The sequence below is a fragment of the Curcuma longa genome, chromosome 11, assembly GCF_044706935.1.
Source record: "Curcuma longa cultivar G26 ecotype Majalengka, Jawa Barat chromosome 11, ITB_CL_G26_1.1, whole genome shotgun sequence".
NCBI lineage: Eukaryota > Viridiplantae > Streptophyta > Magnoliopsida > Zingiberales > Zingiberaceae > Curcuma > Curcuma longa.
This window is the reverse complement of record NC_133871.1, coordinates 23,229,969-23,240,623: the sequence shown is the minus strand read 5'-3', so window position 1 is coordinate 23,240,623 and position 10,655 is coordinate 23,229,969. Positions and strand designations below refer to the sequence as shown.

General features: G+C 40.4%; 4 protein-coding genes across 5 annotated transcripts; 3 read left to right on the top strand and 1 right to left on the bottom strand.

The window, feature by feature from the left end:
• Positions 1-170: 170 nt before the first annotated feature.
• Positions 171-2,017, top strand: LOC141838401 (lipid phosphate phosphatase 2-like). Of its 2 annotated transcripts, none has more exons than XM_074725858.1 (7): positions 171-651; positions 743-830; positions 901-1,010; positions 1,092-1,185; positions 1,257-1,445; positions 1,523-1,582; positions 1,668-2,017. In XM_074725858.1, the coding sequence occupies exons 1-7, from the start codon at positions 436-438 to the stop codon at positions 1,895-1,897; spliced, it is 987 nt and encodes a 328-aa protein (XP_074581959.1). In that variant the 5' UTR covers positions 171-435; the 3' UTR covers positions 1,898-2,017. The 2 variants fall into 2 exon arrangements, with proteins under 2 accessions (XP_074581959.1, XP_074581958.1); XM_074725857.1 differs by having other exon boundaries at positions 395-636.
• A 595-nt stretch (positions 2,018-2,612) lies between these two features.
• LOC141841251 (putative serine/threonine-protein kinase PBL7) lies at positions 2,613-6,233 on the top strand. The gene is made up of 6 exons (XM_074729399.1): positions 2,613-3,198; positions 3,273-3,533; positions 3,622-3,791; positions 5,013-5,092; positions 5,192-5,339; positions 5,795-6,233. The coding sequence occupies exons 1-6, from the start codon at positions 2,631-2,633 to the stop codon at positions 6,137-6,139; spliced, it is 1,572 nt and encodes a 523-aa protein (XP_074585500.1). The 5' UTR covers positions 2,613-2,630; the 3' UTR covers positions 6,140-6,233.
• Positions 6,234-6,298: 65 nt separating this feature from the next.
• Positions 6,299-7,002, bottom strand: LOC141842200 (uncharacterized protein At5g01610-like). Its single transcript, XM_074730425.1, has one exon. The coding sequence runs from the start codon at positions 6,769-6,771 to the stop codon at positions 6,361-6,363; it is 411 nt and encodes a 136-aa protein (XP_074586526.1). The 5' UTR covers positions 6,772-7,002; the 3' UTR covers positions 6,299-6,360.
• Positions 7,003-8,741: 1,739 nt separating this feature from the next.
• Positions 8,742-10,446, top strand: LOC141838786 (pectin acetylesterase 3-like). The gene is made up of 10 exons (XM_074726363.1): positions 8,742-8,814; positions 8,912-8,985; positions 9,057-9,143; positions 9,217-9,341; positions 9,441-9,501; positions 9,591-9,644; positions 9,706-9,783; positions 9,884-9,989; positions 10,080-10,225; positions 10,345-10,446. The coding sequence occupies exons 1-10, from the start codon at positions 8,757-8,759 to the stop codon at positions 10,444-10,446; spliced, it is 891 nt and encodes a 296-aa protein (XP_074582464.1). The 5' UTR covers positions 8,742-8,756.
• Positions 10,447-10,655: the final 209 nt, after the last annotated feature.

The window sequence follows — 10,655 nt, the reverse complement described above, 5'->3', positions numbered from 1 at the left end:
CTTCTTTATAGATGGTCATAGGACCGATCGTGTGGAATGATAGATTTTACCTTCTTTTTTTTTTTTGGTTGCAGAAAAGAACTAACCTAGCTGGAAGATGATGTGCTACCCTCACAGGAAAAATCTATTAACTTGCTCAGCTTCTCTCGTTGACTTAGTCCATCTATCTTAGCATTTCTTGTTTGGACTTTTCGATTAAGTTTTGTTAGCAAGAAGGAACTGACAGCGTCCACTCATTGTTCTTTCTTCCTTTATCTATTCCGGTCAATCCTTAATTTCTTCATCTTCCTCCTCGCTCCACAATTTCCATTCCTCCTCTTGTTTTCATCAAGCCAATTAAGTACCTCCCTTTTCTTCTTCTGTTCTCGCAACCACTGTCTCAATATTCTTCGATACTATCATGCTCTTCTTCTGAAGCTTGACCGGGGCAAGATAATGGCAGATATTCAGTTGGGATCTCACACCGTAAAATCTCATGGAATGAAGGTGGCAACGTTCCATCTCCATGACTGGATAATACTACTGCTGCTTGTTGTGATAGAGGTCGTCTTGAATGTCATAGAGCCATTCCATCGCTTTGTGGGGAGGGACATGATGGCTGATCTGAGATTCCCACTTAAAAGCAACACAGTTCCAGTTTGGGCAGTTCCAGTAAGTTAATGTAATCTTATTCCCTCAATTTGGTCAACTTTCATCATCCTCAAGTGAATACTGACTGAAATCAACATTATGTGTTCTTCAGATTCTTGCCATTCTCTTGCCAACTATAATATTTTATGCAGTCTACTTGAGGAGGAGGGATGTGTATGATTTTCATCATGCCACACTGGGTTCGTCTTACTTGTCTTACCACTCTGTCCAATTTCTTTCTTGGTTTTCCAACAGAAGGTGGATTTGCAGGTCTTCTCTACTCTGTGCTTATCACCGCGGTGATAACTGATGCTATCAAAGATGCAGTAGGCCGACCTCGACCGGACTTCTTTTGGCGATGTTTTCCTGACGGCAAGGAGGTAGCTCATCAATCACATACTTTGTTCTCGAGCTTCAGACTAGGCATGGCTTAGTACTTGAATCGTCGATATGCACTGTAGGAGTATGATAATTTCACAACGAGTGTGATATGCCATGGAGAAAAAAGTGATATCAATGAAGGGCACAAAAGCTTCCCTAGTGGACATGCTTCAGGTAAGTGTTACAGAAACTCTTTGCATTGCGATACACTCTTTGCTGATCAAGTCAAGTCCATCTGCACACAGGGAGTTTTGCAGGACTAGGATTTCTTTCATGGTACCTTGCAGGAAAAATGCAAGCTTTCGATCGAAGGGGCCATGTTGCAAAACTTTGCCTTGTGCTTCTTCCTCTACTCGCAGCATCCCTCGTGGCCATCTCTCGAGTAGACGACTACTGGCATCACTGGCAAGATGTGGTTGTTGGTGGTTTGATAGGTTTGCATGTTTAAACTGGCTGTTGCTAACAAATCCTTCTTCAGATTTCAGAACAGAAAATACTTGTTATTTTGCAGGATTGGTAGTTGCTTCTTTTTGTTATCTGCAGTTCTTTCCACCACCATACGATGCAAATGGTATGCTGAAACCATAACTTTTCTAGGTGTTTTCTTAATGGAAAGCCACTAATGAATTTGAATTTTGGTTTGTATTGGAACTTAGGTTGGGGGCCTCATGCATATTTCCAGATGTTGGCTGAGACACAGAGTAAGAGTCAAGTTCCTAATGCTGCAAATCCTTCAGCAGGCTCTGAACCAGCATATACAGCCTATTCTGAACTTCAAGATGTTGGCACCAGAGATTCAGAGTTATCGCGGGAGATCAAGAAGGTCGCAAACTTTAGCCAAGCAGCATGTCTAGTTTGGAGTAATAGTAAAGTTGCTATCGTATAATCTTATAGTCTCGTATTCGAATTGCAAAAACAGTCTCTTACAACAACAACGAAGAATAAAATTACATACCAAAATAGCTTTAAAGTATTTTGTACTAAGCAGCTTCTCAAGCAATTTAGATTCATCTTTTTTTTATTAAAGATAGTATTGTTTTGTGAGGTGCCAAATTATGCACGGTGTTATTTTGATAATTTTTATTTTCTGCCTTTTTTTTTACACAGTTCGTGGTATTTTTAATCATAAATTAAGATAATTTTTATTATAGAGGGTGTTTCGCATGGAGAATTTTCTTTTAGGTGGTTGTACGATTTGGTGAGAATGTAGCTTGAAGCATTAATGGCCGCTTCTTCGTTGACAACGATCAACTTTCAAGATTTGACTTTTAACCAAGAGTTTAACTCAAATCTGGAATGTATCTTGAAAAATAAACGAAAATAAAATATTCCAAATTCTTGTGTTGAACATGCTGCAAAAGGAAAAGGAGATGGAGGCAGCGCATCTTGACTGCCCGGACTGGAAGCAATTGATCCACTGATTTCTTGTTCTTCCCTCTTGTTCGTCTTTCCTTATCCCACTTTATTCACCACTTTTGAGCGATTGAAGTAATTGTAGCAGTCGCTTTCGATCTTAATTTCTTCTTTTGTTTTTCTTTTCCTTCTTCAATTTGTTTTTTGGTTATTCTTTGAGTTTGGTGGAAGAATAGAAGAGAGGGGTGATAGATCAGTTCTGCCAGATGGGCTGCGTCCACAGCGGCTTCGGCGACGGCGATGGCAGGGGAGGCGGCAGCTGCATTGACGCCGAAGATGTCACTTTGGCGACCGGGAGAGGCGGCCGGGGAGTGGCGGCGACGGACGAGGTCACAAAGGGAAGTTCTTGGGAGAAGATGGCCTGGGGGACGAGCGTCATGCTTTCCAGGGCGAGCGCCGTGAGGAGGAGGCGGTGGCAGCGCCAGCGGAAGGGCGGGGAGGATGAGAACAAGTCGTGGTTGCTAGCGGAGGCTCGAGCGGATGCGGCGGCCGAGGCGGAGTCCGCGCATTCTTCGTTTCGGCTGAGCTTCGGCTCGCAGACGGAGGCGGAGGAGGTAATGGAAAAAGCTGCCACTCCGGCGGCCACGCCGGTGTTGCTGCTGGTGAATTTGGAGGATGAGAAGGAGGGATCAGGAAGGGGGAACGCCCATGCGTTAAAACTCAGGGAGCGGCAAGGGCTGGAGGCTCTAGAGCGGACCATATCATCTGCTACCGGAAATCTGTTGAGGTTCAGCTACTCGGAGATCTCGTCCGCCACCCGGGGCTTCTCCAAAGGTATCATTCCCCTCATGGCGAAGCTTATCTTTCTGGAATTGGGCGGATAATTCAAGTTTCACTGCTGTTTACAGGAAGAGAAATCAGCGGCGGAGGCCTCAGCCGGGTGTACAGAGGAAGAATTGGGGCTGGCCGGAGAGCGGTGGCGATAAAGCGAGTGGAGGGGCGGGATCGGGACAGTGCCAAGGCATTCTGCAGGGAGTTGATGATAGTTGCTTCTCTTCGCAGTCCATTCGTTGTTCCTTTGCTAGGGTTTTGCGTTGATCAAGAAGGTCTTTTCCTCGTCTACAAATATGTCTCTGGAGGAAGTCTGGATCACCACCTCCATCTCCAAGGTGCTCTCCTTTTCCCTTGCGTCGTCCATGGAAGGTGAATCAATTCTCCCTCACACAAACTACTCTGCTGAATTGCTGGGAAGTGCAGGAAAGATCAAGAAAAGCAGGAGGAAGGTGCTGTCCTGGGAGGCAAGGTACAAGGTGGCAATTGAAATTGCACGAGCAATTGAGTACCTACACTTCGGCACCGATAGGTGCATCATCCACAGAGACATCAAGCCTTCCAACATCCTCCTCTCCTCTAACAAGACCCCCAAAGTAAGCCCTAGTTCATCAGCTGCAGATTCAAAGTTCTCATTGTGTTGCTTCATTGTTCTTATCATCTTGAATTTAACCTGATGCCTGCCTATGTAGTCATCTTGATGTTTATACTTAGTTTTCTGGTGCCTTTCTAGCTAGTGTGCATTGATAGTTGGCGGGAGCTTCGTGCACGATACTACCCTTTTACGAGGAAATACAGTACAAAGGTTAAGTAGTAGTTGATAAATGAAGCAAGGGTGAAAGCAAAATATTACTAAGATTCTTAACCAATAAGTGAGACCTATTAGATATTGCGATGCTGGTAGGATGGATATTGTGGTGGCTTGAGAGTAGAGAAGGAAGATGCACAAGGATCTAGTTTCATCAAGATCTATAGTGGAACAACAAATTAAATTGCCAAAATAGAGATGATGAACCTGAATGCAGCGGCATTGTCATCGTCTCTGTAAATGTTGACTAAAGAAGGAAGAAGAACAAGAAGGTTGGTAAGTTGATGGCGTCGTAATCTCTTCACTGATGAGGTGCGTAGAGATTGGTCAGAAAATTCCTAATCCAACAAAGACCATACTTTATATATATGAACACATCCATTATTAATCCATTAATGATAACGGTATGGGATAACAGATTCTACACATATGAACCCCATATCCAATAACTCAAACCCCCCATAACGATTTATTTTTTTAATTGCATACATCCACGTGCCTACAAGCAACATTTAGGCCCACCAAATAAAAATAAAATCCAACAAAAATAGCTTTAGAAACTCCTCAATCCAAGATTCATGGGGTGATCCAGAGGTATGGAATACTGGTGATAAATGGTACAATGAGGTACTTCCCTTCTGCTAGCAGGATTATAAGGGGGTTGATGTAGAGTTTCAAAAGCAAAAGAACAGTCTACATGATAAGGAAAAGGGATTGTATGAAAAGTCACTGTGAAATAATATCAATTTTATTTGACACAATGACAATGCTTTTAATGGAAAATTAATGAAAAAAATTGTTTGTGTGTTAATATATAATAAATTTCCTTACTGAAACATTCAAAACCATACCATAGTTTCATTGCTTCCTCGGAGAACCAACTTCCTTTTTGGTTTGCTGTGATATACTTAATTGTTCCTTACTTTTCCTTCTAGAGAACAAACTTTGATCTTTTATATATGCTATATATACTTTTGTTATAATATCACTACTTCTTTGTGATCTTCAGCTTTGTGATTTCGGAATGGCTACATGGACCAATGGTCCTTCTCTACCTTTTCTTTGTAAATGTGTCAAGGGGACTTTTGGGTAAGAGTTTGAAAGTTATTTAACCTCGAGTTATTTTTCTAATAAGGTGTGATCATCTTAAACTTCTTTGGTTTTTTCATGTGGTTGCATCATCTACAGTTATCTGGCACCTGAATATTTTCAACATGGTAAACTGTCAGACAAAACTGATGTATATGCATTCGGGGTTGTACTCTTGGAACTAATTACCGGCCAGAAAGCTATTGATAGGGCTAGGCCACAAGGAGAGGAAAACCTGGTCTTGTTGGTAAGCATCGAGATCCATTGATCTATGTTGTGCACTGCTTCTACTTTTACTTTTATTCAAATGGTTTAGACCTTTATGTAAATTATTCACTATAAGAATATCAAGAACAATGCCTAGAACTATTATACCATGTTTGAAACCTTGGTTGCAATGGTTGAGCATGTTAATTTATTGCTGAATGTATACGTCCAAGTTGATTTGTTGATGGTATGTAAAGTGAAGTGCACTTACCTACACCCCTGCCTCAAAATTGGTCCAAGATCATATAGAATTTGACTGACCTAATAACCCTATGACACAGAACAGCTATCTGTGGATATGATACAACAACAGAACCTGCTATTGTGTGTTTTGTCATAAGGATTCAGATTTATCAGTTGTCAAAGAACTGGTTGAGGGCTAAGGAACCTGCTTTTCTAGCTTGTTCTTATGAGATTATCTGCAAACTTTGGCAGGCAAACCCTCTTCTGCAGCAAGGAGCCGTAGCTGCTGAAAAATTGATCGATCCCAAGTTGAAACCAGGATCTTATCGCCCAAGTGAAATGAACCGGATGTTTCTCGCTGCAACTGCATGTTTAAGCAGCCAAGAAACCGCGAGGCCAAGCATCATCGATGTCATAAGAATGCTGCAAGGAGAAGACGCCCACAGTGATTGGTCAAGTTTCATGGCGAACGGTTGCCTTGCTGCTGGATATGGTGTTCAGTCGGACGAAACGATGGGAATGAATGAAATGAGAAGTCATTTAGCTTTGGCCATGCTTGACGTTTCTGATGAGGAAGAAGACTTGTACGATCGATGATTCTAGCTATCCTATAATCACTTTGTATGTTTTCTTGTATCACATGTTGTATGATTTCTTGTGCTTAATGATAGTCTTGGTTCTTTCGATTGCACATTATCACTTTTATAGCCAGGCGCAGTACTGAATTCAGAGACTTAATCGAAGATCCTCGTTCTGTGTTATTCATAAGGGGCGAAGCACATGCATCGTTGCGATCAGAATCATAGATAATTGATCACTTACTTGTCGGCGGCGAAGGCCTCGACAGGGAAGGTCTTGGTGACTCCGGCGAGGCTCTTGAAGTGGATCTTGCCGGTGGGCGGATCGTCGACGGTGATCTCGTTGACGGGAGGCCAGAGGAGGAGCTCCTTGGCCTTCACCCCCTTGAGCTTCTTGATGCGGCCCTTTTCGACGTAGCCGTGGATCTCGGCGTGGTAGCTCACGAGCTTGCTGATCATCTTGAAGTTGTGCTCGACCTTGTTCTTCTGCAGGATCCACATGTAGCCGCTGCTTCGGACGAAGCCCACCTCGATGACGTCCTTCAGCGGCAGGAGCCCCGCCGGCAGCCCGAACTCCTCCAGAAGGGACGCCGACAGCTTCATCCCCTCCTCGTGCCCCTTCCTCACGACGCCGCCCTCTTTCTCAGCCATGGCAGGCAATTGGCAGCTAGGCAAGCTAGCTAGCTAGTGAAGGTAACTGATCATCGGAATCTGCGGATGGCTGTTGATTAATTCTGAAAGATCGACGTCGAACGACAGCAGATATATAGAGGGACGTAGATTTGCAAACAAGCTTCGGATTAATCGCCGGGGTTTGGAATCCGGCATCGGATTCATCATCCATCGCTGGATCACATGCAGTTCTTCCTTCTTCCCGATTTTGTCGAGTTGTGCTGTTAATTGGTCTTATGGTGCATTAGCATAGCGGAGATATAGATTGAGGCCGGCTATTAATTATAGCTGATTTATTTATTTATTTATTGATAATTTACAATTAATGATCCATTTAAAAATAAATATATATTTTTGTCATATTTCCTATAATATTAGTATTCATTCATATTGTATAATTAGTTTTTAATTTTATAACTTTCTGATAATATGTCAAATTATAATTTTATAGTAACTACTTAAAAGAAAATTAATTTTAATGGTATCATGATCATTTTAGAAGGTAATTATGATATGTTTTTGTTTGTCTGAGGACACATAATTTAATTATAAAAAATGCCTTCATTTTGAGAAAAAAAAATGAGTAAATTAAAAGATCAGTTTTTATTATCATTTTTATTAAAAGGGCAACTCAATTTTAAAAAATATGAAAACAATAACTCATCCTATTTTCTTGAAAATATTACAACTTATAATAATTGTATTCAAAACTATGATCAGCAATTTGATTAAAACTATTATATATTGTGATTTAAAAATATTTTTTTATTAAGTAGAAGTAATTTTTTAATATTATTTGAATAAAAAGTTATATATATATATTATTTGCAATAAATGTCTTCATTTTGGAAAAAAATAATCATAATGCAGGTGATTTAATTTATTGGCAAAAAAGCATTTAAAATTCATGTGTAAAATAATCTAGATGAAATCTGAAGCTTTCGCATAAATCTTATTTGTTAAAAATCTTAATCCTTTCCTTCCTTGGAAGACCAAAACGGGAAAGTAAATTTTGGTTACAGAGATGTTGCGTTTATTTCATGGTAGTTTATGGTATGAGACGCGGTCTCAAATTGGAAAGCCATCAAATCATTTAACTACCTTCCTCAACCAACGCAAACCCTAAAGGCAATGCATTCCGTGTACGTATCTTTTGTTTCCTTAAAATATTGCAAAAGTTTTGAAGGCATGTATTCATATACGCGCGTACGCTTGTCTTCTCCTTTCCCCTTCTCCCTTCTCGTTTATTAATTTCCAGCTCGTCATCCTCTCCTGAATTCCCCTTCAATTCCTTTCACTTAGGAACTAGCGCAGCAAGAGAGACGAAGAAGAGGTACAGCATGAAGCTCCTGCCGGCGCTCTGTATTTATCTCCTCGTGATTTGCTCTCCATTAATGATCCACCATAGTCGAGGTTACGAGCTTTTGGACGGTTCATATCTTGAGACAGAAGCAGCGACTTCTGCCTCAGGCAGTCCTCTTCTTGTTAATCTGACTCTCATTCCTTCTGCTGCTGCCCGAGGAGCAGGTAATGCATATCGATCTACCAAACCCTTGAAGGAAATTAAAAACTAAACATAACTTTTCTTAATGGCTACGCACTAGCTACTTGATCGATTATATTCCTTCATCATATCATAGTTTACAGTAATTGCCAAACGAGTTAGTAAGCAACTAAGCATGCATGTCACCATCTAGCTAGTTTTGTACATTTGCAGTGTGTTTGGATGGAACTGTTCCTGGATACCACCTCGATCCGGGGTTTGGATCAGGTGCAAACAGTTGGCTTGTGGACTTGGAGGTGAGAATCGATAAACATGTTGTTATTATATATATATGCATATTTGTAGTGTAGATTGCCAATGAATAGATTGCATTTTAAAATTAAATAAGGGTGGAGCTTGGTGCAACAACGTCCGGACGTGCGTCTATCGCAAGAAGACTCATCATGGTTCATCAAACTACATGGAGAAGCAAATAGAGTTTTCTGGCATATTGAGCAATAAACCTGAAGAAAATCCTGGTGCTCGCTCGCTCTCTCATTTTATATATGAAAAAAACAAAGTTTCTCAAAGAATACTGTACGCTAATGGCATCGTCGTCGTTCTTTAATTCGACAGACTTCTACAACTGGAACAGAGTTCGCGTACGCTACTGCGACAGTGGATCGTTTGCCGGAGAGGGTTACGATGAGGTCAGTCGGATTACAACTAGTCAATTACTTGAGACATTTGTACTTATAATAACAATTATATATAATTACAGGCAAATGGCCTATACTTTCGAGGTCAAAGGATCTGGTCAGTTGTGATGGAGGAGCTCATGTCCAAAGGAATGCGTTCTGCTGAGAAGGTTCCTCCGATCCTCTTAAATTTGTTTCTTTTATATTTATACTAACTTATAATTAAATTACGACGACCAATAGGCACTTCTTAGTGGCTGTTCAGCTGGAGGCTTATCGTCTCTATTACATTGCGATCAGTTCCAAGCACTTTTTCCATCTGGCACGGTGGTCAAGTGCCTTTCTGATGCTGGGTTCTTCCTTGACGCGTAAGCCAACAAAATCATGCACTAGCTAGAGAAACCAAAAACTCATGCATAACTTACTAACTATATATATATCTTCTACTTGGGAATATAATTCATCAGTGTCGATGTATCTGGTGGTCGTTCGCTAAGATCTATCTTCCAAGGAGTGGTGTCTATTCAGGTAGTAAATTAGTAAGAATTATTAAGCTTAATTCTGAGGGAAGATCTTGCATGATTAACCTATTTATATGTTCTGTCTACGCAAATTAGGGGGTGGCCAACAACTTGCCTGCTTCCTGTACATCGAGAATGGAAGCCTCTTTGGTACGCTTGTTTTCTCACAGCTTATTTAGTGTGTGTGTGTTAAGTTTTTCATTTCTTGCAGTGTTTCTTTCCACAAAACATTGTGGATGGCATCAAGACTCCAACTTTCATTCTGAATGCAGCATACGATGTGTGGCAGGTGAATGAATATGCACCATCTTTTATTATTATTATTATTTTAATTTTAAATCCATTTGATATATCAAACCTGGACTGAGTGTTGATTGTCTGTTACTCAGATTCAAGAAAGCTTAGCCCCCAAAAATGCAGATCCTGAAGGTTACTGGAAAGACTGCAAGTTCAACCATTCCAAGTGCAATTCAAGCCAAATCCAGTTCTTGCAAGGTATATATATACGTATTAAGTTAGATGAATTAATATTGAATGTGAAATTCCCACACATAATAAATAACAAACAAAGTGATGTATGTATAGGATTCAGGAATGAAATGGTTAATGCCCTGCAAGGATTCTCTGCATCAAGTCAGAGTGGATTGTTCATAAATTCATGTTTCGACCACTGTCAATCAGAAAGACAAGATAGATGGTTTGGAGACAATTCACCTGCTATCGGAACTAAGGTGAGTATATATGTGTTTAATTTGTATTTGCTTGAATTTCAGAAAGTAAAAAAAGATAGATCAAACAATTGGTGATTGTGAGAACTGAAATTCCTCTGCTTGCTTTGCTTTGCTCATAGGGAATTGCAAAATCAGTTGGCGACTGGTACTTTGAAAGATCGCAAGTGAAGGCCATAGATTGCCCATACCCTTGTGATAACACTTGCCATAATATGTTTTAACTGGAGATCAAAGGCAAAGGCACAAGATTGTGTTGGGAAATTGGTTTATATATTAAGGATAAATCAATTTTTTAAATAAATGAGAAAGTAATTTCTGAGATTATTTGAGTAACCAAGGCTTCTCTCTTAAGCTCTCAAGCTCTCCTTCTCAGCTTTTAAGAGTTTTAGATCTTTGAAAGTTTAGTAGAGCTTAAAACTATCTGAAGTAT

Coding starts and splice junctions, on each gene's coding strand:
- LOC141838786 (XM_074726363.1), top strand. CDS start 8,757: ATGGAGAAGCAAATAGAGTTTTCTGGCATATTGAGCAATAAACCTGAA. Junction 8,815..8,911: donor TAAACCTGAAGAAAATCCTG/GTGCTCGCTCGC, acceptor TTAATTCGACAG/ACTTCTACAACTGGAACAGA. Junction 9,502..9,590: donor AAGGAGTGGTGTCTATTCAG/GTAGTAAATTAG, acceptor TACGCAAATTAG/GGGGTGGCCAACAACTTGCC.
- LOC141841251 (XM_074729399.1), top strand. CDS start 2,631: ATGGGCTGCGTCCACAGCGGCTTCGGCGACGGCGATGGCAGGGGAGGC. Junction 3,792..5,012: donor CCTCTAACAAGACCCCCAAA/GTAAGCCCTAGT, acceptor TGTGATCTTCAG/CTTTGTGATTTCGGAATGGC. Junction 5,340..5,794: donor AGGAAAACCTGGTCTTGTTG/GTAAGCATCGAG, acceptor AAACTTTGGCAG/GCAAACCCTCTTCTGCAGCA.
- LOC141842200 (XM_074730425.1), bottom strand. CDS start 6,771: ATGGCTGAGAAAGAGGGCGGCGTCGTGAGGAAGGGGCACGAGGAGGGG.
- LOC141838401 (XM_074725858.1), top strand. CDS start 436: ATGGCAGATATTCAGTTGGGATCTCACACCGTAAAATCTCATGGAATG. Junction 1,011..1,091: donor GTTTTCCTGACGGCAAGGAG/GTAGCTCATCAA, acceptor TATGCACTGTAG/GAGTATGATAATTTCACAAC. Junction 1,583..1,667: donor ACCACCATACGATGCAAATG/GTATGCTGAAAC, acceptor ATTGGAACTTAG/GTTGGGGGCCTCATGCATAT.